Source organism: Rhipicephalus sanguineus, chromosome 6 (assembly GCF_013339695.2).
Source record: "Rhipicephalus sanguineus isolate Rsan-2018 chromosome 6, BIME_Rsan_1.4, whole genome shotgun sequence".
NCBI classification, from domain to species: domain Eukaryota; kingdom Metazoa; phylum Arthropoda; class Arachnida; order Ixodida; family Ixodidae; genus Rhipicephalus; species Rhipicephalus sanguineus.
The window spans coordinates 121,474,044-121,500,310 of record NC_051181.1 but is presented as its reverse complement, the minus strand read 5'-3'; the positions used below and the strand labels follow the sequence as shown (position 1 = coordinate 121,500,310).

The 26,267-nt window shown below is 51.2% G+C and overlaps 1 protein-coding gene and 1 long non-coding RNA gene across 5 annotated transcripts in view; one reads left to right on the top strand and one right to left on the bottom strand.

Annotated features, from left to right (window-relative positions):
- Positions 1-25,073, top strand: part of LOC119396293 (transcription factor GATA-3) — a 257,931-nt gene extending 232,858 nt beyond the window's left edge. For 3 of the 4 annotated variants that reach the window (XM_037663444.2, XM_049417032.1, XM_037663443.2), the window contains exons 5-6: positions 3,870-3,995; positions 24,057-24,992. In XM_037663444.2, coding sequence (XP_037519372.1) covers positions 3,870-3,995; positions 24,057-24,431 — 501 coding nt within the window. In that variant the 3' untranslated portion in view covers positions 24,432-24,992. Of the gene's footprint in view, positions 1-3,869; positions 3,996-24,056 lie in introns of all 4 variants that reach the window. The other variant, XM_037663445.2, reaches the window with a different exon arrangement.
- Positions 1-26,267, bottom strand: part of LOC119396294 (uncharacterized) — a 258,725-nt gene that overhangs the window by 91,120 nt on the left and 141,338 nt on the right. The window contains exon 2 of the long non-coding RNA XR_005184416.2: positions 10,250-10,379. This is a non-coding gene — a long non-coding RNA (uncharacterized LOC119396294). The remainder of the gene's footprint in view (positions 1-10,249; positions 10,380-26,267) is intronic.

The window sequence follows — 26,267 nt, the reverse complement described above, 5'->3', positions numbered from 1 at the left end:
CATTAGGCGCATAATGTGTTCGCGTTCACCTAGACGTGTAATCTCCAATGCGCGTGATTGTTCTTTTTCTCACAACGCGTCGTTCGTTCGTTCGCTGATGTACGCATCCGAACATTTCGTCGACCCGCTCGTTTGACCCTGAACGCCTGTATACGGCGGCTAGCGCGACTTCACTTATTGTTCCTGTAGTCACGAAGGAAAGAGAGAGAGAGAGAAAGAGAGCTGGTGAAACCTTCGAGTCAAGGCTTGTTAGCACCTCTAAGGTGGCAAAGACAAGCTCAGGTCATGCACCGGAGAGATGTACGGAGCCTTGAAGAGCCAGTTTTGAGCGCCTGCCTTCCGCTGCCTTCGAGCTTGCTCTTGAAAAAGACCATTAATTACTCGAGGGGCGCTGCCGGTTGAAGGCGTTGCTAAGCACGCGTTGATTTTTTTTTAAACCGGCTTCCCCTTCTCGCGTATAATCTTATCTATATCTTATACACACGCGCCTGTCTATCGTCTCTACAGCTATGCGGAACGGTATACGAACGCCATGTTTGAAAACGATGTTAGAGTTTCCTTTTCTTAACGTTTTCCGACCCGAAAGTCGCGGGCTCGATCCCGGCCGCGGCGGTCGCATTTCGATGGATGCGAAATATTGGGGGCCCGTGTACTGTGCGGTGTCAGTGCATGTTAAAGAACTCCAGATGGCCCAAAATTTCCGGAGCCCTCCACTGCGGCGTGCCAATGATCATATCGTGGCCCTGGCACCTAAAACCCCACGAATTGTTACTATAATACACTGAGCTGCACAGACGGAGGTCTTTCAGGTCTTAGCGCCCCCTGCAGCAGCAAAGTTATTTCGCGTAAGATATGTAAAAACCCATACATTATTGCGAATTAGTTCTGCGGAATCCCGCAAGGTGGCGGAAGGGTTAAGAGAGTGAAGTTGACAACCACCAGTTTGTAACACGAAGCCATGCATAAGGAAACCCATACGGATTTCCTTGTGGCCTCGTGTTACAAGCGGGTGGTTGTCAACTTCTATTTCTAAAGTCCCACTTAGTACGTCATGAACGGGCAGTGCTTCAAATTTATTAGAGTTACTGTATATGCTACCGCATGGCGCCATCTCGCGAGAGGTTTTACTGCACGTCAGGAAATGACGACAACGAAACGAGAGGCAGCCGAGAGATAGAGAGAGAGAGAGAAAGAAAGAGAGAGAGAGAGAGAGAGAGAGAGGCGACGGCAGTGGAGGGAGTAAGCGTTATGGTTGTAAAACACCCCTTCGAACGGGACCAAACGGTCGGAGGAATATATACACGCGCGCGCTCACATTATGCAGATGAGTCCGCTGACATGCACACCGCGGGCCGAGCAGCAGACTTGCCGAGAAAAAAAAAAGAAGCCGAGGCGAGAGAGCTGCGCCTTTCCACGTCTCTCACGCGGCCTCTGCAGCCAACCCCGACACCTCCGGGGGGGCGCCGGCGTAGACACCGCGTATTATTCATGTATGTGCATACGCGACGAGAGAGAGGACGACGTCGTTGGCGACGAAGGCCTTACACGTACACCAACGCCAGAGGCGAGAGACCCCGGCGCGATCCTGCGTAGCCGTTCAATAACAACATCAGCGTACATAACGTTGCGCGCATGCAGCACATATACGTGTTTGTGCGTGCGGCGTGAGCGCGAAGCGATGGCCGGTCCTCCGCCCTACACACTACACGTCGAACCCACGAGGAAGAAGAAGAGTGGGGCGTGTCCCTCTCGAAGGAAGAGAAGTGGTCGCCACGTGAAAGGTGCTGCAGCGTTGTGCGCGCCTGTACATGACAAGAAAAAAAACGCAAACGAAAATGAAAGAGATCTGCAATATGACAGCCGTGGGACCGAGCGGTATGTGTGTGTGTGTTCGTGTGCCTGCGTACGCGCTCCTATATGTTCATGTGCGTGCGTTTGTGTTCGCATGTGTGTGCGTGCTTCGTGCGTGTTTTCCTCGGCGGTCCGCGATGCCGAAGGGTGGAGAGGGCGCCAATTGTCGGCTCGGCCTGGTAATTAATCGGCGCACCTGACACCGGGGTCAGCTGGTGCCATCGTTTAACTCTGGGAGCAGCACCCTCCTTCTCAGCAGGGTGGAATAGCCAGCCGCCGCTGTACAGGGTACTTGGCTCCCATATGCGCTATATACTGTATACTACGCATCACACGGGCACTGCTCGTTCTCTCTATATACGCTAGCGACGTTGTATATGTAACACGGCGCAGCAAATGAGCCGCCGGTAGCTTCTCGCCAAGCGCATTATAACGCGGTGTGTAAATACGCATACGAAAGTGCATACAAGACAGGCTTTTGTACTTTGTACCGCTGGTGGTTTTTATGATGTCTCCATACAAACAGGCGCGGTGCTCGACGCTTCGTATACAAATTAATGAATTAATGCGACTGTATTCCATCCTTAAAACGGTTCAGCTGCTTTCGCACCGAGCAGTTTTAAGTATGGAATACCAACTAGCCCGCTCCCACACATTGCTTCAGTGTATTCCGTCACCGCGTTTGCCGGTCTTCTGAAGCCGTGTACGCGTCGAGCGCTGAAAGTCCTCGAGGGTTCATTGACATTGCCCCAATAATTAATCCTGTTTCTTTTCTCTAGTGCGTGACTGGTTATGCAACGCCGATACATTCAAATTTTATGCCGTCAGGCGGCGGTGCCCCTCTGTGGAGAAGGCTAGTCAGAACGGTGGGCGGCGACTTCACAAAGGCTTTGTAGTAAAGCTTTAAAGTATGCGTCGGCAGTCCTCGGTCTCGGTATGCGGCAGCAAGCTTTGCTTTTGAGTCAACGGCCGCACGCAGTGCAAATAAGTGCGCGTATAGTTTTCGGAGAGCGCGTAAGCGCACCACGTGACCACGAGCTGCTGTGGACACTGTCATTACAGTCTCCTCGTTGTACACGATAGGCTAGCGGCGGCTCGGAGCTTGTCAAAGTCCTATTAAAGTGCAGAGCTTGTTGACGCATTCGCAAGTACACGAATACTCAGCCATGGTAACCTTTAAAAAATTTGCCCCCATATTGAAAGCCCGAAGCAAAAATTAAAAAAAAAACGAAAGAAGAGAGTGTCTTGACATACGTAGAGGCCATAAGCGTATTGATCGGAATAACAGATAATTTTATAACCCTTTCTCTCCAGCAAGCGTACACTCACTGAAAAGTAAAAGAATAAATAAATTAATATTTCGTATTTTTTTTTTTCTCTCGCTTCGTGAATCCTCCGTTCACCTCAGTCGGTATTAACATTGGGCTCGTGGGTCCGGGTCCCACGTTGGGTGCCAGGCTGGCCTGTAGCTGGCTTGCTGTGCCCTAATACCATAATCTGCTCATATGAAAGACTGGTGGGACTACCCAACAATAAAGTGGCCTTGTTCATCTCGGCGGCCACTGAGTGCTGCTAGGCCGGCACCTGCCGCAAAACCAGAACCTTCCCGAACGCCCTTACCGCACTCGTAGGGCGCTTTTGATAGCCTTATTTTTCGTCTATTAAGAGAACTCGTTCGATTGATGTGAGCGTGCGTGTCTGATCATACAGCGCACGCGTTTAACTACGAAGGAGTTTAAGTACGCTCACCCCTTCTTTGAACTCCGTCAAAACTCCTTCAGAGCTCGGAACACGCGCACTCTAATATTGCAGAGACATTATGGTTATCAGAGACAGTATTGTTACACAGAGAGACATTTTACTCAAACCGAGTTCAGAACCGAATGGTCCGTTTAGTCTTTGACGTCTGTTCATAGCATCCCGTTTAACTTTGCTGGAGGTGATTGGCGTAGTCTGCTGCTGACGCCGGGCATCTTTCAGTTTTTTCTCTCTCTCTCTCTTTCTTTTTTTTCGTATAGTCTGCGGCGAGACGGGCCGGAACAAGCTGTGCCAACTGCAAGACGACCACGACGACGCTGTGGAGGCGCAACCAGAATGGCGAACCCGTCTGCAATGCCTGCGGTCTCTACTTCAAGCTGCACAATGTAAGTCACGTATACCGGTATACCACCAGTGGCCGCCGTGTTTAGCGCACAACCTTCGCGGCGTGCCATGCATGACTTCTGCGGAGGAGCGCTTGCCGTGACAAAACTGCCGACTCACGTATTCGCGACCCACGCAATGCTCGTGGCTATGTTTCGCCAGCCTCTCCAGTGCTCTTATAACTAAACGGCGCACGCAGTTTCCTAGACAACAGCCTCTGTTCTCTATCTACCTCTGTGGAACCGTGTATAGTGCGGAGTTGTACGCATTAGCACACAATGCTCGTATGCCGGATCAACTGCCGGATTCTTCGCAGACCGGCGTCTTCGTCTTAGTTTTCTTGCTCCTGCAACTGCGTGGTATGAAACTTAAATCGAAAAAATGCAACCGCTTTGACGCCAAGAATATTCTCTTTCAGGTTTTATTCGTCTAACATTAACAACAGTCCTTGGTCTAAAATAAATATAATATAAAAGAAAAATGTGCACGTGAAGGTGAGGTTAAGCGTTAATATATTCAAGGTTGAAATACGTTCCTCCTTTCTATTCATGGTACACAAGTGATTATTATTCGGCACGTGGTGCAAATGGTGTCGCACCAGCCTCATACGTCTGTACTCATTCGTCCGATGTGCACGTTTCCTATAAAACGCTTAGTTCAGTAATGTGTAATTGCGAGCATTTAACTATAGCGACGTCAGCGTATACCAGCTTTGACATGCTTGATCCAAAGTGCATGTATACGAGACGACTGTATATCACTTTCAAGATTTCGGAGAATTAAGCACATTTCGCTGATCGTGATTCTACGTAATTTATGCTGTTTTATTGCACTGTCAAAAAGACTGTCTATAATTTCTCCGTCTAAGAACTATTACTGACATTAAAGAAACTGAAAACAAGTCTACGCTTTCCAGTCGGTCATTTTCGCGCTTACACCGTGGCGCTGATGAAGTCAAACTTCACGGCGTCTACGCGTGTCTGGCCTCTTTACACACATAAAAATAATACGAGCTTAAGGAAAGTGACTAGTTAAGCTCCTGGTTCCTCTACGAAACCACTTTTGTAGTGTACAAAACCTGACTGATGATCATAATACTAAACTTATCATTTGTATTTTAGTTTCGGAGTCCTCCTCGAGTAATCTAGTCTTCCTCGACCAACGCACGGCAAGAGCCTCCATTCAAGAGGCGGCAATGAATGAGCACGCAAGCCCCGCGCACAATTACTCAGTCACACTGAACGGAAAAGCTATACTTGTTGCATACTGCTAACGACTGCACCTGCTCCTGTCAACAAGTCAAGCTGTACACGTCGTCGAGCGTCCCAACTATAACCTCTCCGCGCTGTCCCGAAATGCGTGCGAGGCGAAAAGAAAATGATTAAGCGGAAGCAAGGGGACATGTGGGAATACGCTAGAGACAAGAGTGGGAATACGACAGACTGCGTTGCTCCCTCAAACGGCCGGGCGCGCGATCGTGCGCGAGAACGCGGGAGTGCGGCGCTCAACTGCATCCATGGTCCATTAGACACAGCGGCCGACCGTTAAGCGACGCTTTAAGCGTCATCCATCAGGGCCTTGCGAGGGTAAGCCCACCAGGATGGAGGGGCAAAAGAATCCCCGGTACAGGAGGCGGAAGAAGCTGGGAAGCTAAGGGGGGAGAGAGAATTCGAGGTTAGTCAGTCGTCGCTGAAGCATGTATACGTAGAAGCCTTGACGGCGACGCCACCCCCCCCCTCCCCTCCCACCCTGTTGCCGCCACTTAGGCTCATACAGTTTGTTCGCAACCAGTCAGCAACATGACAGCAGTCTTGTCAAAGCCCGCTAACATGAACGAAGCAGAATGTGCAGATGAACGAAAAACGCGACAGCGAAGGAAGGGGTCATGTGCTTAATTATCGTAAGACACTAACGCCGCTGCGGAAAGTATTGTGTTCAAAATTTTAGCACGCATGGAACAGAAAGAGACATCACGTCTTTAGGAAGAGAGAGAAGGCAAGAGATGAATGACAAAGCGTGTTATAGTTGTCCAGTCTGTGACACTCAGGAAGGGGGTAAGGACAGGAAATATGAGAAGGAAATAATCGAAAAGAAACTCTGTTCTCCTACCGTTGTACTTCATTCACTTCAACGAAAAACATCGGGTACTTTTTGAATGAGCTGCTAGATATTTTTATCTGACAGTGTCCTAGCATAGACTACATGCTCCTATTTAAAATGATCCCAAATTATGATTAAGGTGCGTAGTTTTCATATATAGTGCTAGAAGTCATATTGTTGCGGGATTTGCGAAGTCAACACTCAGCCGTACAAGAAGAGGTCAGTGAAGTAGGAGGCTAGGAGCACGCTGAGACAAGCCCGTAGGCGGCGCCACGAGCGTTGTCCCGGCATGCCGATTCTTCTTCAGTGGAAACCGCCTTTGTTTTGCTTATATACGGTTCTATTCGCGACGTGGAGTTCGAAAGCCGGAGGGGTCCCGAAGAGTGTTGAGACAGCGGGCCGGATGAAACCGGGCACGGCCGGTCGATAAGCTAGCGCGTCGAGTTCCGGCGGCAGCCAGAGATAAGGCGGATCGAACGAAGCACAGCGCGGGCGGGCAAAGCGTGGGGGAGCCGATCTGGTGGCAACCGCACGCGCCGTCGCTCCGCGCGCACTCCTTCGCATGCACGCTTGTCCGCAGTGCTCGCGTGCATGACCGGAAAGCACGTCGTCGCTGGCTACTGCTCCGCATGACGTTGACCCTGGGGCTCGCGTACGCGATCCTGCCGACACAGGCAACACGCCATGGTGGCTCAGTGGCTGAAGGGGTCGTGCTATTACGCTCGTGGACGCGGGTTCGACTCCCGACCACGGCGAGGGCATTTCGATGTGGGAGAAGGGCGAGAACGCTAGTGTATTTTGATCAAGTGTACGTTAAAGAAACCCGGGTGGTAAAAACTAATGTCCCCCACTACGGCGCGCAACGAAATCACATCGTAGTTTCTGCACGTAAAACCACGGAATTTAAATATTCATTCTGACAGAAGTGATCGAGATATTTCTGTCCATATTGGTTCACCATTGTACACAGGGCTTCTGACCATGCACTTTACAACAGCAGTTTATTTACTCTTTGAAATGTCAACTGGGTATACAGGCCAGAAAATAACGCGGTTTCGAAGACACCTTTGGCCGACGCATTAGTGCGTGGGCGTATACGTTCGTAACACAGTCAAAAGCAATCAACAAATAATTCACCTTTACTAGATGGCTACACCAAGCAACCTGAAAACAATGTGTGGTCAGTGATACCTCATTCCCGAAATAGCAAAAGCAGGCTACATTGTATAAGACTGCACTATCGGCATGAGAAACATTGGAGGTTCTGGCATTCTACGAATACTCTCTGTTATTAATTTTAAAAGGAAGCTATGATCATGTGCTGCCGCGATGAAAAATTCAAGAGCTATGGAATACGCTTTCAGTTGCTCACCATGTTGAGACGGCCTCATCCGTGCTGACTTGTGCCCTTCGAAATGATGTAATATGGATGGCTTGATACGACACAGAGAGAGAAGAGAACTTCATTTGTATAAATGCAAAGAGGTCGAGCTGAGCTATAGGTTGTTCTGGCCTGCTACATGACAAGGCTCTACAAAGACGACGATAAGGTCGTCTTTGTTACTCGAAGTTATTGTGGTTTTGTTGCATCAAAGCAATAAATAAATAAATAAATAAATAAATAAATAAATAAATAAATAAATAAATAAATAAAAGCCCGTGACATTGAAAGTAATCAAAGGAGTTAACAAAGCCGATGAGGGCATGTCGAAAGCGTACTTCAGAGTTAAGGGCGTCTTGCTAACTTGCAGCACCAGAGCCATGACACTGGCCTTCGCTTCAGCCGAACCTCCTATCGGATACTTGACCCTTTTCCGTGGCAAGTCTACATACACACGCACACACAAACAAACAGCGTAAGCAAGCACGCACGCACGCACGCACACACACACACACACACACACACACACACACACACACACACACCACACACACACACACACACACACACACACACACACACACACAAGATAAAGCGTCCCTCCGCTGTCGTTCCCAAACTCATTAGCTCACCCTTTATTCTGTCGCATCTGTGGCCAACATAAAGATGAACGTTCTTTTATCGCCTTCGCGTGGGGCGCTCGGGAATTATCGCCATATCTCCCCTCCATCGCTCCGTGTAATGACTTTCTTTTTACTCCTATCTGAGTAGGATGCCCACCCGCGTAAAACTTCAAGTACCGAGATTCACTACAGTCATTAGAAACCCTTAAAAAACAACCAGCCAAACACGCGCATAAACTCGGCCAGATTCGGCGGCGCGGCGTCCTGGTCATCGCCCCGCCTACGCCACGGGCGCCCGCCGCCGCCGTTTTGTGAACGAGACGGGTTTCATATTTTAGAGAGAGAAGGGAAAAGGGTCTCCGGCGTCGTGCGCCACTGCGACAGGGTCGTGTCAGACCCGCAGGCGCCGCGCTGAGCGGATGTGCGCCTCGAAACGCACGCGCGCGCGCACTTGCAAAGTACAAGCACAGCAAGCGCTGGCACCGCCAAGGCGCCAGCAAACGAAGGCGGCCGGAGGCAGGGATTCATTGGATGTCGCCGGCTGGTTGTGGCTGGGAAAGGAAGAAGGATAAAAAGAACAAGAAGAAGAAGAAGCAGCGCACGCGGTCTCTCTCTTCTTCCTCGGAGAAATCGCGCAGCGCGCGCGCCGCGGAGTCGCGACGTCGCCGCTGCGGGCACGGCGAGACCTGGCGCCGGCCGTAACCCAAGCCACGACGCGCAGCACAGTCCCCGAGTGCTCCGGCGGCGGTGGCAGCCCGAGAGAACCCGTACGGGACGGGACGCCGCCTGCGGCGGCGGCGGTCTCCTCTTAAATGCTTCGCTGTACTCACGGCGAAGCCGTGGAGAAGAAACCCGACCGCACTACCACAACCCCCTCTGGGGGCCTCCCCTAAGGATGTTCGGTCGGCTAAATGGGACAAGATGCCGCCACGCCAGACAGCTTGGGGTCCTTCTCTGTCCACCCTTGGCCTTGTCTCCGTTGCTATCCCTCCCTCACCCCAATTCCCAGCTAAACTTTCGCGTTCTTTTTTTTTTTTTTTTGACGACAGGTCGCACGAGGCATTTTCGCGGTGTGAGGCCAGGCGAGCGAGTTCTGCTTCTGCGCGCTTACTACTTGGAACTGTGTACGTTGCAAGCCAGCTCTGTTTTCTCAGAACGATGCACTGTCGCCCTTCCGAGGGCCGGTGGCGACCGACTCTTCGGCGCCTAGGTGGGGACAAGCACGACGTCTGAGATGCTCTTGACTGGTGTGGTATGGTTGTCGGCGAAGGTGGACACGGTTACGACTGCTGTGCAGGCCCTCTCCGGGAAAGAAGAGCAGGAGCTCTTTGAAAAGGGTAGCGGATGACCTGAATTCTTTTGAGACGAAGTGACAATGTTCCTGACTAGAAGATTCCCTGCAAACAGGTGTGTCTTCGCGTACGGGGGGCAGAAGAGGTAGGGAATTCGAACGACTGCGAGCGTCATTACGAACAGAGAGCAAACACTCGTCAATCGAAATTGAGTAGAGAGGACACGACATATGAAAGGGGGAGAGGCTAATCGGTTTAATTGTCCGGTTTGCTAACTACTCTACACTGGGCGATAGAGCAAGGACAGGTAAAAAAAAAGTAAGGAGAAAAGACGATAAAATTAAATGTTTTTCGCACACTATAGACAAATGACATCTATAAGAAATATCGCTAAGAATGCACTTGTACCAATGTGTTACTCATCTGTTTAGCTAGTGGCGACGTTTTCTTTTTGTCTCGCTCTCTTTGATACAATATTGTACTGCTTCGAAGCATGGCCTCCGCGATCAGCTCCGCCGGTGCTCTTCGCGGCACGTAATAATAATAATAATAATAATAATGACCAACAGGCCGAGAAAGGAGAACGCACAGACACGTGACACGAATGCGCAGCTTCTTGTTACTGTTTCTGTGTGTACCTGCGCTCCGTATGCAGCTCTATGGTTTAATTCCACCTTTAATTATCAGCAGTATAAGCGCACCGGTTTCAAGTTAATCGCGACGAGAAAGCTCCCTCGTTTCTATGTGCGGTACACGCGCTGTACGCGAAACGCACGTGCGCAGCCACCGGCGACGCAATTCTTTCTGGTGTCCTCGAACCGGACACAGGCCGTAATCCAGAGAACCGTCCCAGTACTTACCAACAAGGCCGGGCGGACGGGTATTACCGTCGGCCTTGCAGCAGCAGCAAGAGGAGCCGATCGGCACCATTCTTTTTTCTTTTTTTACTCCAAGAGCCCTCCGTCTCCGTCTTGAGCCTCTCCAAATCCCCTGCAACGAAAGGCCAGAAACAGGAGGTCAGACGGGCTGGACAGCAATCAAAGACTGTCCGAACATGTGCCGTGGAAGCTTAACTGCGCCAAGTCGGAGACACGCCAGGGCGAACCCGAACTCGATGGAAACCCGTAGTCCTAGCTCCGCGAGTGAGCAGGCAGGCACGATACGTTTCGGAACCCTTAATCCGAGCCTACGGCTTTTACGGCGGCGGCCAAAGCTCCCCCCGGGCGAAACGGCGACTACTTCAGTACCATTGGCAACAGCAGCGAAGGACAGCAGATGCGTAGAAAGGGGGGGGGGGGAGGCAGTCAACAAACGGCGATCTCGGGGCTCCGCGCGTCTCGTCTGGACCCCGAGGCGCCGAACTCGCAATTAGTTTTGGGGATGCAAGGCTCATTGCCCGCCGAGCCCCCCCGTCGGAGTTCACTGGCGCGGCTCGAGGATTTCGCGAGAGCCGGACAATCGTTTGACCTCTATCTCCTCTCCCTCCCCTTGCCCCCCTCCCCCCTTTTCTCAACTGCTCTTCATCCTCACCGCTTCCCTAGAGACCTCCTTCTCCCTAAGGTGCCGCTGCTTTTGCTGAACTGCACACGATCGCATCTCTACGCTGTTCTCTTCTTTCGTCGGCGACACGCAGGCGCTCGGGACATCGTTGTCCTGCAGTAGTGTGTAGCTTTTATTTTACGGGCGTCGCTACGTCGTGCTCAGTCGTCCGTGTGCCAAATACGTACATACGCGCAGCGGAGCTCTGCGACTTCGCGGAGACAGACGCTCAGGCTCAAACGATCGACGGTTCCCTCACGGCTCGCGTCCTTGGGACACGCGAAAGGCATGGAAGGAGAGAAACTGCCTAGAAACAGCACCGTGGGCAGTGCTTGGGCCGTTTCGCGAACCGTATGAGCACTTATACGGATTAAACATATACGAAGGCTCTAGTTTGGAGCAGTTGTGCGCTCAGAGTAACTTTGACTGAAGTATACTATAATGCTACTGGCTGAGATCGTTTGTTTTGTTGCAGTTTGTTTTTACGCAGTACGTACGACCAAGGAGAACGACAGACAGACAGTGCGCTGCGTCTGACTGAGAACTGCAGACAGAATATCGCGCGCCGGAAATTTAATAAAACGCTGGAGTTTTACTTGCCAGAATCTCGATACGATTGTAAGGTATGCCGCAGGGGCTACACGTCCGGGTTAATTTTGACCGTCTGGGGCTCCGTAACGTTCACCCAGTCCATACACGGTGTACATACGAGGTGTTTTTGCGTTCCGGCTTCATCGGAATACGGCCGCCGCACCTGGAATTGAACCCACGACCTCTATACCTCAGCAGCGCAACGCCATAACCACTCAACTATATGTATACCGCAATCGACGCGCGTGCTGAAAGCTACCGAAAAGAAAGAAATCATACAGACGGTCGCTCCCCGTGGTAGTTCAAAAGGCACGCGATTGACACATCTGCAATTTTGACCGATGCCATCTTCTGTAGCGAGCCCAGAAATTGCATGTTCCGAAAGTGCAGGTTCCCTACGCCGCTCTCTCTCTCTCTCGCTCTCTTTGTGACAGTTGAACGCAAAAGTTGGGAAGTTTGCATTGGCGCAAGTTCTTCGTGAGCTAGCAAGAGAGCGCGGTTCGCGTGTTGCTTGCCGAAGCAGGTTCGCGCGCACTTCAGTTCTCGAAATCGGCGCGTGGCCCCTCGATGGAAATATACAAGAACGCACACAGCAAGACAACCGGGACTACCGGGAGCGGCTAAAACGCACTTCGCACTAACACCAGCAGCCGTAGCATGCTCTGTGGAGGATGCTGTCAGACGAAGCAAGCAATGGCAGCAGCAGCAGCCTCGAATTTAGACTCACTGGCACACACACTCACTGTCGCTGCATATACTGCGGTGAAGGGGCGGTCGGCAGCAGCAGCAGGCCCCATGCAGTAAGTGCGCGGCGAGGGGCCTTTGTTTGGCCGCTCTAGCGGCGCGCGCGATTGCGATCTCTGTCGTCCCTTCCCGTTCGGTTTTTGGCGGCGGGCGGGCGGAGCGCGGGAGCTCTATCGGGCACCTTATCGAGCACCTTTATCGGACCTTTTTATCGGACGCCATCTGCGCGCCATTCAGCGCCGACGCCGCCGCCGCCAACGCGTGCGCCCGAGCGCGTTCTTCGTTTCTCCCAGCAGCCCGACGACTGTCAGGTCGCGCGATTCTCTTTTTGCGGCTCTTGGCACAGCTCGGGTTGTTGTCGCTGTGGCCTCACTCACTCTTCTTAGTCCTTTAAATTTCGTTCGGTTCTTTGTTCCTTTTATTTTCTTTCCCATCTGGGCGCTTGATTCGTTGAAAGGCGGTTCAATAAGTGCGATTCCCTCGCCCTCTCTCTTCTATTCTTCGGAAGAGGAACGGCGGTTGGAAAAATGAGCGGTCGCGACGACCGCTGCAGAGAGGCCGTCGCCTTCAGCTCTCTCCGCTGCTGGTGCTGGCTGCTCGCTATTGCTTTTGCTGTGGCAGCGCTGTTCTAGTAGCACTTAAGCGCTAGCACCGGTGTGCGAAAAAACAGAGCTCACCTATTCGGCAGCAGGGTTAAGATAGTATAAATACGTTATGGGGGAGGAGAGAGAGATGGGAGAGGAGGTGCCCTCCTTTCCCTCATATTCAACGTGTAGACGGGACGACTGAGTATGCGGACAACTGCTATTAAAGGAAGAGGCACATATTTATGCTGGCCTCTAGAGGCAGGAAGGCTGAGCACCTTAGCGATGTGTAACGAAGTATTAGGTTGAGAGAGATATATAACTTCGACGATATAGAAAGCCACGCTGATCTGGAAGGTGTTCTCCTTGCTGGCGGTATAGTTGTTTCAGGCGGAATCATTCGGTGACGGGATTAAAACAAGGAATATATCCCAGGACGAGTGGAAGTTTACTTAAAGCTTCTGCCCGAACCTATCCGTCTTCTTTGCCAGGACGTCAGGCGACTGAGGGAGCCTTCAAGTACAGGGTACCCAGCTAACTCTATAGCCAGCGTTTAAAAATATGCCGCGGCACTCTGCGACGACATTACCAAACGCATGTTGCTAACTATTGCACGGATAAATCAAACTATGTATTGTGTTATGTTTAATTAGGCAAGAATAATTCACCACCTTTTCAGGCAACCTCTTGAGTCAAAAACTTCCAATTCCAGTGAGTGAGCGTGCGAATCAGTGAAGTTGGAAGCTTGCCAGATGCTGGAATGGCCTGACAACAATGCCACACTGGCCCTCTCCAATTCACTTATTAAAACGGTACTGTTGTAAATCATACTTCAAATAAAGCGCGTGAGAACAACGACACAGGGAGGAATACAACACGAGACGAGCGCTCGCCTGGTGGTAGTTTCTTTCCGTCGTTTTCTTGCGCTGCTAGTTAAACTATAAGTTCCTACAAACTGACCCAAATTTAAATATTGTATTTCCGTATAACATACGCATAACACAGCCTCTACACCCCGTTTAATACCAGGCGGTACCCTATGCAGCCGTTCGTTATAAGTTGTGAATCCGACAATCGGGAAAGACCCATAGCCACGCTTTTCTTTCTTTCTTTATTCTTAATCTCAACTGCACCGATCGGCATCGCACGCACTACATTCGCACGGCTTCCGCGGTGTCGGCATCGAATCGACAGAGCTCTCGGGTTGCAGCCGCGGCTCGGCCGAGTGTCCCGCGCCCTCGGGGCTCAAAGGGTCGCCGCCTTCACCCGTCGTCGGTGTATACAGGCGGCGACCGACGCCCAGCCGTTGAAGCAGCCGGCAGCCGCGTAACCAGGGCCGCGTGTCATACGCCACACTCTCTCTCTGATGAGCCGAGCCAGCTGTCAGTCACAGGGCGTACGTTCGGTCTCAGAACGTAGATGAGTCGAATGCGACTGCGCCCTCTCTCAGGACAGTGACAGTTGTATCCGAGAGAAATGGCTGTTGGATCGACTTCCCTTGTAGAAGTTCCTTTGCAGGCTTCTATGGAGACACTTGATTGGTAGCCGTAAGGATGGGGCCCGATAACGCTTAGTCACCCGAACGAACCGTGTATATACATGTATATTAGCGGTAATGTAGTTAGATTGCAGCCTTTACACGACACAATGGTAGTGGAAGTAAAGGTGATTGGTTGACTGACTGATTGAACGTTCGATTGCCTGGATCCTTCTATTGTTTCGAGCAGAGCCTGGCTAACAAAACGATGGTATACTGTACATGTTGGCCTACGTCACCATTATAAATATCGCATGCACACGCCAGCGCACGCGTGTCTATCACCGAGTTCATGCCTACATACCGCGAGCTCTTCTCGCTTTCATCACAATCACAAGACCGAAGCCTGACACCTGAGCTCGCTACAACGTGTACGGGGCGCTCCTCGCGTTATATGTAAAGCATCTCGCCCTCGTGAATCCGCGCGCGAGCCGGACAAGTGTCTCAAGTATGTTTTGCATTCGTTGACTGGGACTCCAGCAACGCTTCCAAGACGACGCCACCCCTTTCTTAGTATCCTGCTAAGTGGTGCTAACCCCCACCGCATGCAATGACGGCGAAGCTCTGCAAAGACGTGTCCCAGAGGCCCTGCATCACAAAGCGCCAGAAGACGTGACGGTACACCACGAAAGGGAGGACGCTCACGCCGCACAAGAAAGGGCTTTTGGGTACTCGAGTCTCGTGCCGCACTGTCAAGTACGGCACTCTTCGTCGTCGGCATCATCGATCGACGCATCCCAGTGAAAGAATAAGAAGCTCCTCAAAGTGGAGACCACTGGGGCCCCCTCAAGGACGCGACCCGTCGCGCCGGACAGCGGTCGGTAGGCTCTCGCTCCCCCTCTTCTTGATGCACCACTAAGACGAGGAAACAAAAAATATAAAGAGGCCCCCTTGATCGAACGCAACCGCCCCCACACAAGACCCAACAACAGCGCGCCAAACTGCTTACCGCGCCTGGACAAGGGGGCATGACAGGCAGCCGAGACAACCTGAAGAGGTCGGCCGTTATTTCACGACGGTTCCCCGCAAAAAGGGTTGCAAATATTTGCCTTGCGCCTCTCTCTCTCTCTGCGCTCAGTAGAGGACGGCCAGCAGCAGCCGTGGACCATCGCGCACGCTTCCCCGCTGCAGGTACTCCCCTCTCTCTTCTTCCGCAGCACTCGTGGCTTCCCAGCGGGACACCGGCGGGACAACAGTCGCTCGCAAAGCGCCAAGTGAAAGTGCTATAGGGGGGCGGGAGGCCAGCCGGTGTGCGCGCCCGCGGTGGTGGTCGCCTGCCGTGAAACCAGTTTGCCCCCGAATGTTTGTGTTTATTGATGGGCGTTCTCGGTTGTGCCCAGGGAAACGGCAGTATGCGTTTGTGTGTGCGTACCATGTGCACGCGTGAGAGGGTTCGAGGTGCAAGAGCAAGGCAAACGGACGTGCTGTTCCTTCCCACCCAGCGCCCTCCCCCTCTCTGCCACGACGCCTGGTTACTGCTGACGTTGTTCTCTTTCCCTCCCTCCCTCGAGCCATCATCAAGCTATCTCTTCCTCTTCTCCGCGTGTGTTTTGGTTGTTCCACTGACAGAGCAGTCACACGGACGGCCACCAGGCCAAGGAGGCCTGAGTGCGTTTTAAAGAGAGCGCCCCCCCTACCCCCCTCCCCTAGAGCCCCGATTTCTCAGCCAGGTCTCTCTACTCGGTCACCTCTTTTTCACGGGATGATGAGACCCCGGGTTACGGGGAAAGAAAAGGAAGAATACAGGCAAGCCCGGTGAAGCGATGGCGACGAGGGACACGGTTCAGAGCACGCGGACGCAAGAAAGAAGGGGCGGTGGCGGAGGGTGTCTCCTGCCCGTCGCCCCGTGTTCGTGCCCAGTGTGGCTCCAAACTGTTTCCAACACACTAACTCCTCCGGGGCACCACCGGCACCACCACGGAGTGCTGAATGCCTGCGACCAACGCCGGGCGCCAGCCGTCAAGACGGATGGGCCAGACGTCCATCGGACGCGCACGCGCTCACGCGTCGCGTCGCCTGTGCACTTTCAACTGGCTGCACTGGTCGCTGGTGCGTCGCACTTGGCTGCCACTGCCGCTGCTGTTACCCTTCTCTTTTGTCCGCTCGCCGTGGCTGCCAGGGAGATGTCGACCTGCGCTTGGTCTCCTTCGGTGCTTGCTTGCAGTCCACCCCCTCGCGTACCTCCTCCATATCGAGGCACAGAAGACGGGGGCGTCTTTTTGGGACCGATTTGACGGACAGAAAGCGGCCGCGTTATGTTCTGACCGCCAAGCGCGCAGAAGGTTTGACAACTTGTTCCGCGTCCTCCGATCACCTCCGCTTGGCATGCAGAGGTTTGTTCGAGTCAAGCAGGAAGCTGGATTGCGGGGTTTTGCTTTGTCAGAACGTGGAAGGATTGAGCGTATAATATAAAGAGGACGGAAGCACCGCCTCCAACGTCGCAAGCAAATTGCTCTTTGCCAAATACGTGGCTCTACTGAATTACACTGAAGACGTTTCTTATAATCCTTTACCCTCCCGTGCAATTTCCCGCGCATCCAATAAAGAGCCACATCTTGTATTTCGTATCCGTACACGTACGCAGTGTATAGTTTGTTCTTTCGTTGTTGTTGTTATACTCTATCACCCTGATAACATGTGGATCTTGATTTGTTGCCACCAGTATAATGTGGCACGAGCTCGTTAAAGAAGCGTGTCAAAAATGCTCTTCATCGCGACGCACGAGACATTTAACAACTGTCCAATTATGAACGACGGCTCAGGGACTGTGCTGATATACATTATTCGTTCAACCTGCAGGCATTTGTATATATGCGACTCCAAACCACTTCTAGTGTCCCTTCTTTCAACGAAGGCGCATCCCAGAGAGCATTAGGAAGGCTCTGCATGTGTCATGACCATGTATAAGAGACTTAGCGGAGAAAAGACAAAAATAAACATGAACAAAGAAGCCTTTCGCAAAAGTTGTAGCCCTTCGGGAGTCCAGCTGACGAGTATCTTTGCCAAGACAAACACGTCAGCTCCGCTAATCAAATAAAGAGCCCGCGGAAAAACAAATCACCCCCCCCCCCCCCTCTTAGTTCGACGTGCCTCGCATGCCAGCTGTCCTCCGACTGCCATTACACCCGTAGCGATTTCTCACGCGACCTAACGCTTAAAAATGGACGCTAAGAGGTATACATACACCGGCGCCTCGTCTTGTTTCAGGTCCCGTAGACACTGCTTCGACCCTGCATGCCGTAGCCTCCGCTTCGAAGCTTCCTATTATTTTTCCTTCCATGCGTATACACACCTTGCGACGATGCGCAAAGTATGCGCGCTCATTTGCACTTTAGCCCAGTTGTTAAAAACGGGCAGCCACACCCAAATTCTCGCTTTTGCTCCGTCGTCCATTGGCTATTACAAATTCTTTCTTTCTTTTTTCTTTTTTTTTTTTGACGCGCATACAGCCCGCAAGTGTCCCTGTGAGTACCCCGCAGGGACATATAATTACACGTGCAAACGGGGCGCTTCTGCATGCAACAAGTGGGTGTACAGAACGCGTCCACGCGGTGTGGCTTCGAAACGAGTAGGTGCAAGCCTTGCCCCCGAACGAAGCATGCAAGCGCTTTTGTTTCTATGGCGCTATCGTGTCCTTTATTACATATTTTTTTTCTAGAGGAGGGGAGGGTGGGTGCTTCACGCTTTGTTTCATGTATTTTGTTTCTCTGAACGGGACTTCTACCTTATTTTAATTTCGGGGCTCGCGAAAATAACAGACCCATCTTGCTACAGGCTCCCCGCCAAAAACTCGCACCTCCCGCAAACCGCCTAAAACAGGGTACAGACGCCTGCGGCGTTGTCTCTAATGACGCTTTGCACGCCGGGACGTTTTTCTCACATCCGAGACTGACATTGAATAAATGTTTGACGGCCGGCTCCGGTAGCCTGTAATTCATTCTATAGAGTACATGCAAGCGAAACCTCAGAAGCGGCTGTTTCTTTTTTTTTTAGCATTATTTTTTTTGTTACATCGTCTATTCTTGTCGCAGTGGTTTCACTTGTAGAACATTGTTGCCCATTGAGGGCCGTTACAGTAGCTTCTCCTGTAGCACATTGCTGCTACTGTAGTGGCTTCACCGATATGTAAATTTCGAGAAACAGACAAACGCTATAATGTAGGTATAAATGTGAGTTGTATTATAGAGGACAAACTTCGGCAGTTGGAGACAATCTCTTTTTCCCAAACATCCCGTAAGATACGTCGTCCGGTATGATCGCGCTGATGTGAACGATGATTATTTACGACCGAATTCAAACGCCATTTTTACGCGCACACGATTAGCACTGGTTAACACTGGCTAATATCGGCTTAAGTTGGTCGCTGTTGTCGGCTAACTATTGGCAAATACTGGCTTAATGGTGACTGATGTTGGCTTCAACCTTCATCATCCGCTAAATGATTGCAGCTGTTGGCTCATGTTCGCTGTCCGCTGTTATAACAGCGACATTCTGTTCGTTCAATTTCTATTAGTCGTTAAGTTGTCTACCTTGTCTTACATTTAGTGAGACGCATCGCTTTCGAAACGAACAGTTCCCAACTGACCTAAATGTCACATTTATTAGTGTCTAAGTCTTTTCAACTGATATATAATTATCAGAGCCGCATACTCTTATTTGACGCGAAACCGCACCATATTTTTTTCTTTCATTCTTTTTACTCATGGCAGTGTAGACGACAGCCTCACTTCCGAGGCACTTCAAGGAAGTCGAGCAGACAGCTTCCTACATGCCCACGAATACTGAATACCACGACAACGTTATATATAGGTTAAAGCCTCAGGCAGCGTCTCGGGGTCGCTCCCAAAACATTGGGCGCGTCACAGCAGAAACATTTCGATCATCATATAGTCGCCGAGCTTTGGCATATACGTACGTGTACGCTCGGCCTTTGCTGCCCGCACAGATACAGTAGAGCTCCATTGTTCCCGCCATTTTGACACACATAAGCTCTAAGGTTTCTTTCTGTTACACGCGACAATACTGGCGATTGTTTTTTCCGCGCGACCTACACACAGAAAGGAAGGAATTGGATGAGGGGTGGGGGGGTTGGGGGGGGGGGGTGCAGGTTACTTTAGGACCCTCGAAGCCACAGGAGCCAGGGGAAAACGGGGGGGGGGGGTGTAGATGTACAGCGTGGATCATCATAAATGAGCGAGTACGCCTTGTTTTCTTCGCGGCAAACGACTCTTGTTATATACGCATGCCACAAAGCGGACGCAATTTAGGGTCGTGTACGCGATTGTGTGGTGTTAAACAGTTGGGGGGGGGGGGGGGAGGGGGGGAGTGCAACTTAGAGTTGCATGCAGCTTCGCGTCCCCCTTATTCCAGTGTTTCCTCCACAGCGCGCTGACTCCTCTTCTAGCCTCCCCCCCCCCCCCCTCGTGCTCCCCCTGCCTACTCCAGCGTCATCCAACTTGTATGTATACCGTTCTGTCTGCACTCTTCAGCGACCACGCCCCCGTGATCGAGCTGGAAACACAGTGGCGCGGACTTGTGCGCACTTCGAGCCTGTCTGTATACGTACACACACGCACGCACCGGTTCTGCGGGGGCTAACAACACCGAACGCGGCTCGATGGCGCCACCATGTATAACATACCTGAAACAATGGCGAGCATTGTGTATAGCGCGCTTGCACTGAGAGCAATACGGTAGCGCGAACCGACGGACGGTCGGTACCGCGCGGCCCCGCGACGGCGACCGCGAAATGGCGCCATCTCATCGGACCCGTCGTCGTGGCTGCTGCAGGGCGACGGCGTAGGAATGCGCGCCGACCTTCTTTTTTCCGAGAACCTGCTGAGGTCGTATATGCTGAGGTGCATATGCTGAGGTCGTAATGGCTGTCGCCTTGTTTGGTTATTGTTTTTCGCTGCGTCGTACACAGTAGCGCAGTGGACGGGAGGAAATATCTTTGAGACGGGGCTCGCCTCGTCCCTATGTGCGCTTTTTGATGACATGCGACCCGCTTCGGTTTCCGTACGGAAGCACTTAAACAAGGGACACGCGTGTAGGTTAAATTCCCAGTATAGACACCTGGCGACACTTCCCATAGCCACGGCATGTAATGAGCAGCCAGCGGATAATGAGATAGATAGATAGATAGATAGATAGATAGATAGATAGATAGATAGATAGATAGATAGATAGATAGATAGATAGATAGATAGATAGATAGATAGATAGATAGATAGATAGATAGATAGATAGATAGATAGATAGATAGATAGATAGATAGATAGATAGATAGATAGATAGATAGATAGAAAGAAAGAAAGAAAGAAAGAGAAAGAAAGAAAGAAACGGTCAAAGTGCCTAATTGAAGTTAGCAGCAGCGCGTGTTAGTGGCATGGATAATTGCGGTAGGCAGCTCCGACGAACTTGTCGACTCACAATCGCTCGAGCAGCGCCAGGCTTAAAGGGAGCTTTCTGCATGCGATTCAGAAAGAAACCTAACTCCGCCAGTTATCCCAAGAAGCGGCAATAAAGGCGCGCACGCTGCATGTATAGGGTAAACAGCCTTTCATAAGTACGGCTTCAGACAGAGAGGCAAGGAAAGACAGGGGTTGTTTTGCAAAAGTTTCCGCAGAAGCTACGTACACCTTGTGTGGCGCTGTTGAGAAACAATGAAAAAAGCGCACTTTTCCGCATATGCCGCAGCACCGGCAAAACGACGGGAGAGGCGATTCCACTTTTGTTGCGAAAAATGCTCTGGTGCAATACCATACTAGCTGCGGAAAGATCCGTGGAACGCTCGCGCCATCTGCCTGTGATGAACGAAAACAATACGGAAGAGGCACGCTGCCAAGTTTTCCGAAGTCGCACACCTACATATACCGTGTATATTCTTCTTAGTCTTGTTTCCATGTCACGTAACAAAGAGCTCTTTCAGGAAATAATAAGCAGTTCCTTGTTGCATAATGAGAGCGAATATTCCGATTCCGCATTGACTGCTAAAGAAACCTTGCTTTGTAGACAGGTACCTGCAATTTAAACTTTTGGAAAAGTGATGTGCTATATATATATATATATATATAAAATGTAACGAATTTGGTTTAATTCTGTTCTACGCGCAGCTCCTTCGCACGACCTAGTTGAACCGAAACTCTACATCCTTTCTCAGCTTTCTATCGGTCTATATCTGTCCTTCGGGATAATTATAGTTGCTTTATTTAATCTTCCAATTTGTGTTACAATCTACGCTGATAACTAAGCCGCACACGATGACGTCAGTACTTTCTCCTTCACCCCACTGGCCTTTTGTGAACCGATTTCAGTCGTTGTACTAATTTTTACTAAACCGTATGCGCTTTTGTAAAGATGTGTTCATATTCGCGTGCATCCGAATGCTACACAGACGTAATTCCTTTCTTTGTGTACTTCGCTAATGGTGTCGCACGCTTACATCATCACACCAGCACAAATTCCAACAAAGATGACCTCAGGTTTTCACTTTCACAAGGCCGCTATAATGCCCCCCTTTCTTTTTTTTTGTTTTGTTGTTGTTGTGTCCTGTTCATCGGTTACTGGTAATTCGGCGAGATCGGTGGCGCGCAAGACTTCTGTGGGTGGTCTTCCGTAAAAGAAGGGTCTTTCTCCCACAACGAACCGACACCTCCCCCCCCCCCCCCCCATGTATGTATGAGAGACCATTACGAAACAAAAATAAATAAAATTCCTGAGCCGGCCACTGAAGCATAGCGATTCTCAATAATACCCTTCGTAAGCAGCATAATAAAGATCGTTCTCCAAAGCAAACGTTCAGAAAATTGTCCCAGGGCAAGTCATGCGGATCATCGGTCTGTGTAACAAATGGGGCGCGGGGCTTCTTTCGGCGGCGGCGGCGGCTTACGCAAAAAGGGCCGCTGCCCCTTATTGAAATTCAGCACCGGCGACGCTTCCTCCCTCTCTTTCCACTTCTCTCCCCCCCCCCCCCCCCCGCATGGCGTTTTGCCATGCTGAAGCCTTCTCCTCCCCACCCGTCCCCCCTCCTACCACCAAATGGCATTCTGCGACACTGAAGCGTACCTCAGTTCCGACGAGTGAAAATAGTCGCGAGACGTAGAGACAATGTGGCTCCACGTTCCGCTCAAAGGAGAAACGGCAAACTCCTTTCTTTCTCCTTTTACTGTGGGAATTGTTTGTTCTTTCGGGGGTGCTTTTGCTTGGCGCCGGCACAGCTTCCAGTTTGCGACAGGGTTTCTCACATTCACGCTGCAAAGCCAGCGCCGCATCGTAGGGCCACAGTAGCGCGGGTTGGTTGTCCTGTCCCACCGAAAGCGGCCGCCGTGATTCTGTTCTGCGAGGGCTAGCTTGACTTCAGCCCCACGCTGCCTCTCTCCCCCACTGAGCATCCGTTCCCATGGGTATATCTCTGTGCCCGGAGCCGAGCGCAGCTAGTAGCGCGGTCGTTCACAAATACGTATACACATATAACGCTCTGCGGTCCGTGCGATTTTCCACGCAGCAAAAGCGGACGGTCGGCGATGACGCCGACCGGACTCGATCGTAAATTGGCTGCTTCTCTCCGCACCGTGGCCGGTGCGGCCTTGAATTCATAGGCCGAGACTTTCCGGAGAGTAGGCCGGGGGGAGGGGGGGGGGGGGGTCGGACTGTCAACATTTAGCGGTTGAGAAAACTAGATATCGTTTTTTTTTTTTTCGTACGTTACTACAGGCGTGGTTCTTGATACAGGGTACTATTTTTAAGACTAACTTAACAAGTGCACCGACCGCATTGCAGAACTTACCTACCGGAACGTCCCTGTTCCGCCTGAATTCACACGGTTCACGACCGCCCACTGAAGACTGCTGTGCGAGTCTTCTGTACCTCAGTATAGCATGTTTAGCGACTGACGTTCGACATGTTTTCAACGTACCTCTCTTCTGTTCGTCTGCTTTTTGTGACGAAATGTCCCGGCCAATGAGGTGAGATCAGCAGTTAAATGGTCTGGTAATTGGGACGATGTACTGCAAACAGAATTCATTATATTGTTTGCATGTCCGGTGAAATCATTGGCACTTGTCTGTCATGATGTCATATTCCAGCCCGCTCTTATAAATAATTGTCGTCTGCTTGCAAGGACAAGGATTCCTCATATTTTATGTTGGCCATCAGCCATCCCAGGCTCAATGGGCCGTTTCTTGCCACATCCCCTGGCTAATCAGCATTCACTGTTTGTTTATCGCTTGGGAGCGGTACCATATGCGGACGCTTGAAGCTGGTATAACAGCTTTTATTGAGACGGTTAGAAGATGATCATCGGGACCATGAAAGGGATTATTGACAGCTACTTGGTTGCAGCCGAAGCCATAAGGAAAGCCATACGGTTTTCTCAAAATGAAAATCTTAGTTTTTCCTTCAACCAGAAGCCTTTCTTTCTGAGAAATTCGTATGGACTTCCTAGTGGCTTCGGCTACAATCAGGTGGCTGTCAATTATCCCTTTCATAACACTTCCTTGACTCTGCGGGATTCCATAGACCTCCTTTGCAATATCAGGACCATGTGTTAAGAAACACTATACAGTCAGTAAAATTTTAAAAATCTTTTTGTTGTTCTTGCTGTGAATGATGCCCGTTTCTTCTTTCTTTCGACGGTGCTGTGCTCAACGTCGTCCTACTCTTATAACGCAGGTGAACCGGCCGCTGACGATGAAGAAGGAAGGTATCCAGACGCGGAACCGCAAGCTCTCATCCAAGAGCAAGAAGAAGAAAGGAGGCGCCGGCAGCCTGGCCATGGCGCTGCCAGACTGCATCAAGCCCTTGGACAAAGGTTTCTCCAGCTTCTCGCCGACGGGCCACCAGTTCGCCTCGTCCATGTCCATGACCATGAACCACTACATGCACCAGGGCAACATGAACATGCCCATCTCCATGGGAGGCACGTTCGTCACCTCGCCGCCCATGCACATGACCACGGCCACGGGCCTGTCCAGTCTCGGCCTCGGTCCGTCCACCGCGGGCCTCAGCCTGGCCGCGTCCAACAGTATGGTGGGTGCGATGGCCTAGCAGCAGCTGCAACGGTACCCGCCTTGTCGGGACGCAGAAGAAGGCAGCAGCAGCTGCAGCATCTCCCCCAGTGCGGTCACGTGCTTCGAGTGCAAGAACTCACCGCCGTGAGGCGACGCAGTCATCATCGCACCCTCCTCCTCCCAATGCGTGAAAAACGAACGCTCTATCGTGACTCGTCGCGACACCCCTGTACATAACGAAGACGAAAACAGTACACGGAGGATTGAGAGACTCGACAGACCGACCCGGACGTCGTGGAAGCACACGGAAACAAAAGAAACAGAGAGAGCTATAGTATATATAATCTAATCTATCTTTCATCACAAAGTACGTACTGCTGCTATACATTACGGCGCGCGTGCGCGCGCGTGTTTTATGTGTGTGCCTTCCGCCCGAACTCTGCGCGCCGGGTGGTGTGACGCTGCGTGAGTGTGGAACTGTTGAAGTGTGGACACACATAGCAGCGAGCTTGCGCAGCTGCTTAGGACTAACGTGGCGACGCTCAGCTGCTCATGAGTGTGCTTGCCAGCAGCCGCGGTGCCACCGGCAGCCACCTCGCATTTTGCGTGGGGTGTGCTTTCCTGGCGTTTTGAGTGCACGGTGAATTGGCGATCTGTGCGGAGGGACCACTCTCCAGAGAGGAGGAGAGTCGCCGAAGTTTCTCGAGCGCAGCCAAGGAGGTTAAAAAAGAATTGCTGGAGTGGCGATTATTGCGCAATAGTGAAGCCATACCCACCAAAAGATGGCGGCTGCGCCCGCCATCTTACTAGGGGCACGATAAACCATCGCCGTTCGGCGAAGGAAAGCGAGCGTTTTCCACGCACGCCAGAGAAGTTTAATATGGCAACTTTTACGGGTCAGGTACTGCTGCAAGCGTGTCTTTGTGTTACTAGTTTTCGCAAGTAAGCCTCAAAGTCATGGCAAATTCTATTGGACATCAATCGTCAATACTCCTCTCGACGGGTTACTTTTGTCGGCAACAACGATCTTTTATTTTGTAATTAACGTAGCATTTACACTAACAGATCAAAGCCATTTGATCTCCAAGTAGGCACCACCAGAAAAGCACATGTTTCCGAGCTCTTTGGTGGGCAAAAGCTGGCTTCACTTTCGCTGGCAAGGCGTTTCGAGAGCTTCCACTCCAGAATTTTTTTTAAACCTCCTTGAGCGCAGCCCACGCATCGCAGTTTTCGTTTGCCCTGCACTTCTTCGCGCCTAGCGTCTACCTGGAGATTGCTATCACCGAAGTTTCAACTTTGACCACTAAATGAGTGTGGCCTTGTTCGGTGCGAGCGCGGACAGTTTCACGCATATACGTTGTAACTTTTCCCGTTGACATCTTGCAACCTCGTTTCATGAAAATGAGTATTGCTTACATAGACGTCACACATCGCTGATATTGTCGTCATGGAAAGTGCTATATATCTTGTTTAGCATGTTATTAGACAACTCTCGTGAAACACACGCGCTTTGAGTACATTTTGAAAGCAATCAGCCGTCCTCTCGATCTGTTTCGCGGAGTCCCATTCGTCGTGCATTATGCTTGTAATTGCGCACTCGTCGCGCACTTCCAGAGTCAACACAGCCTGAGTAACTGTCACACCTGCGCACCACGTGATTTGACGTCATCTCGAAGTACCTACACCACCCACAACTTGGGATAACAAACTCGCAAGCCTAACCGATGCCCTGCTTTAAAAAAGCATAGAGTGTGGGCTTTCTCACGTAATGCAGTATCATGGGAAGTGCAGGCCCGAAGGTTATCTAGGATCTGTGTCCGGAGTGCGATTGTCCTGCGCTGAAAATAACACCTACGGTTTACAGTATTTCAAA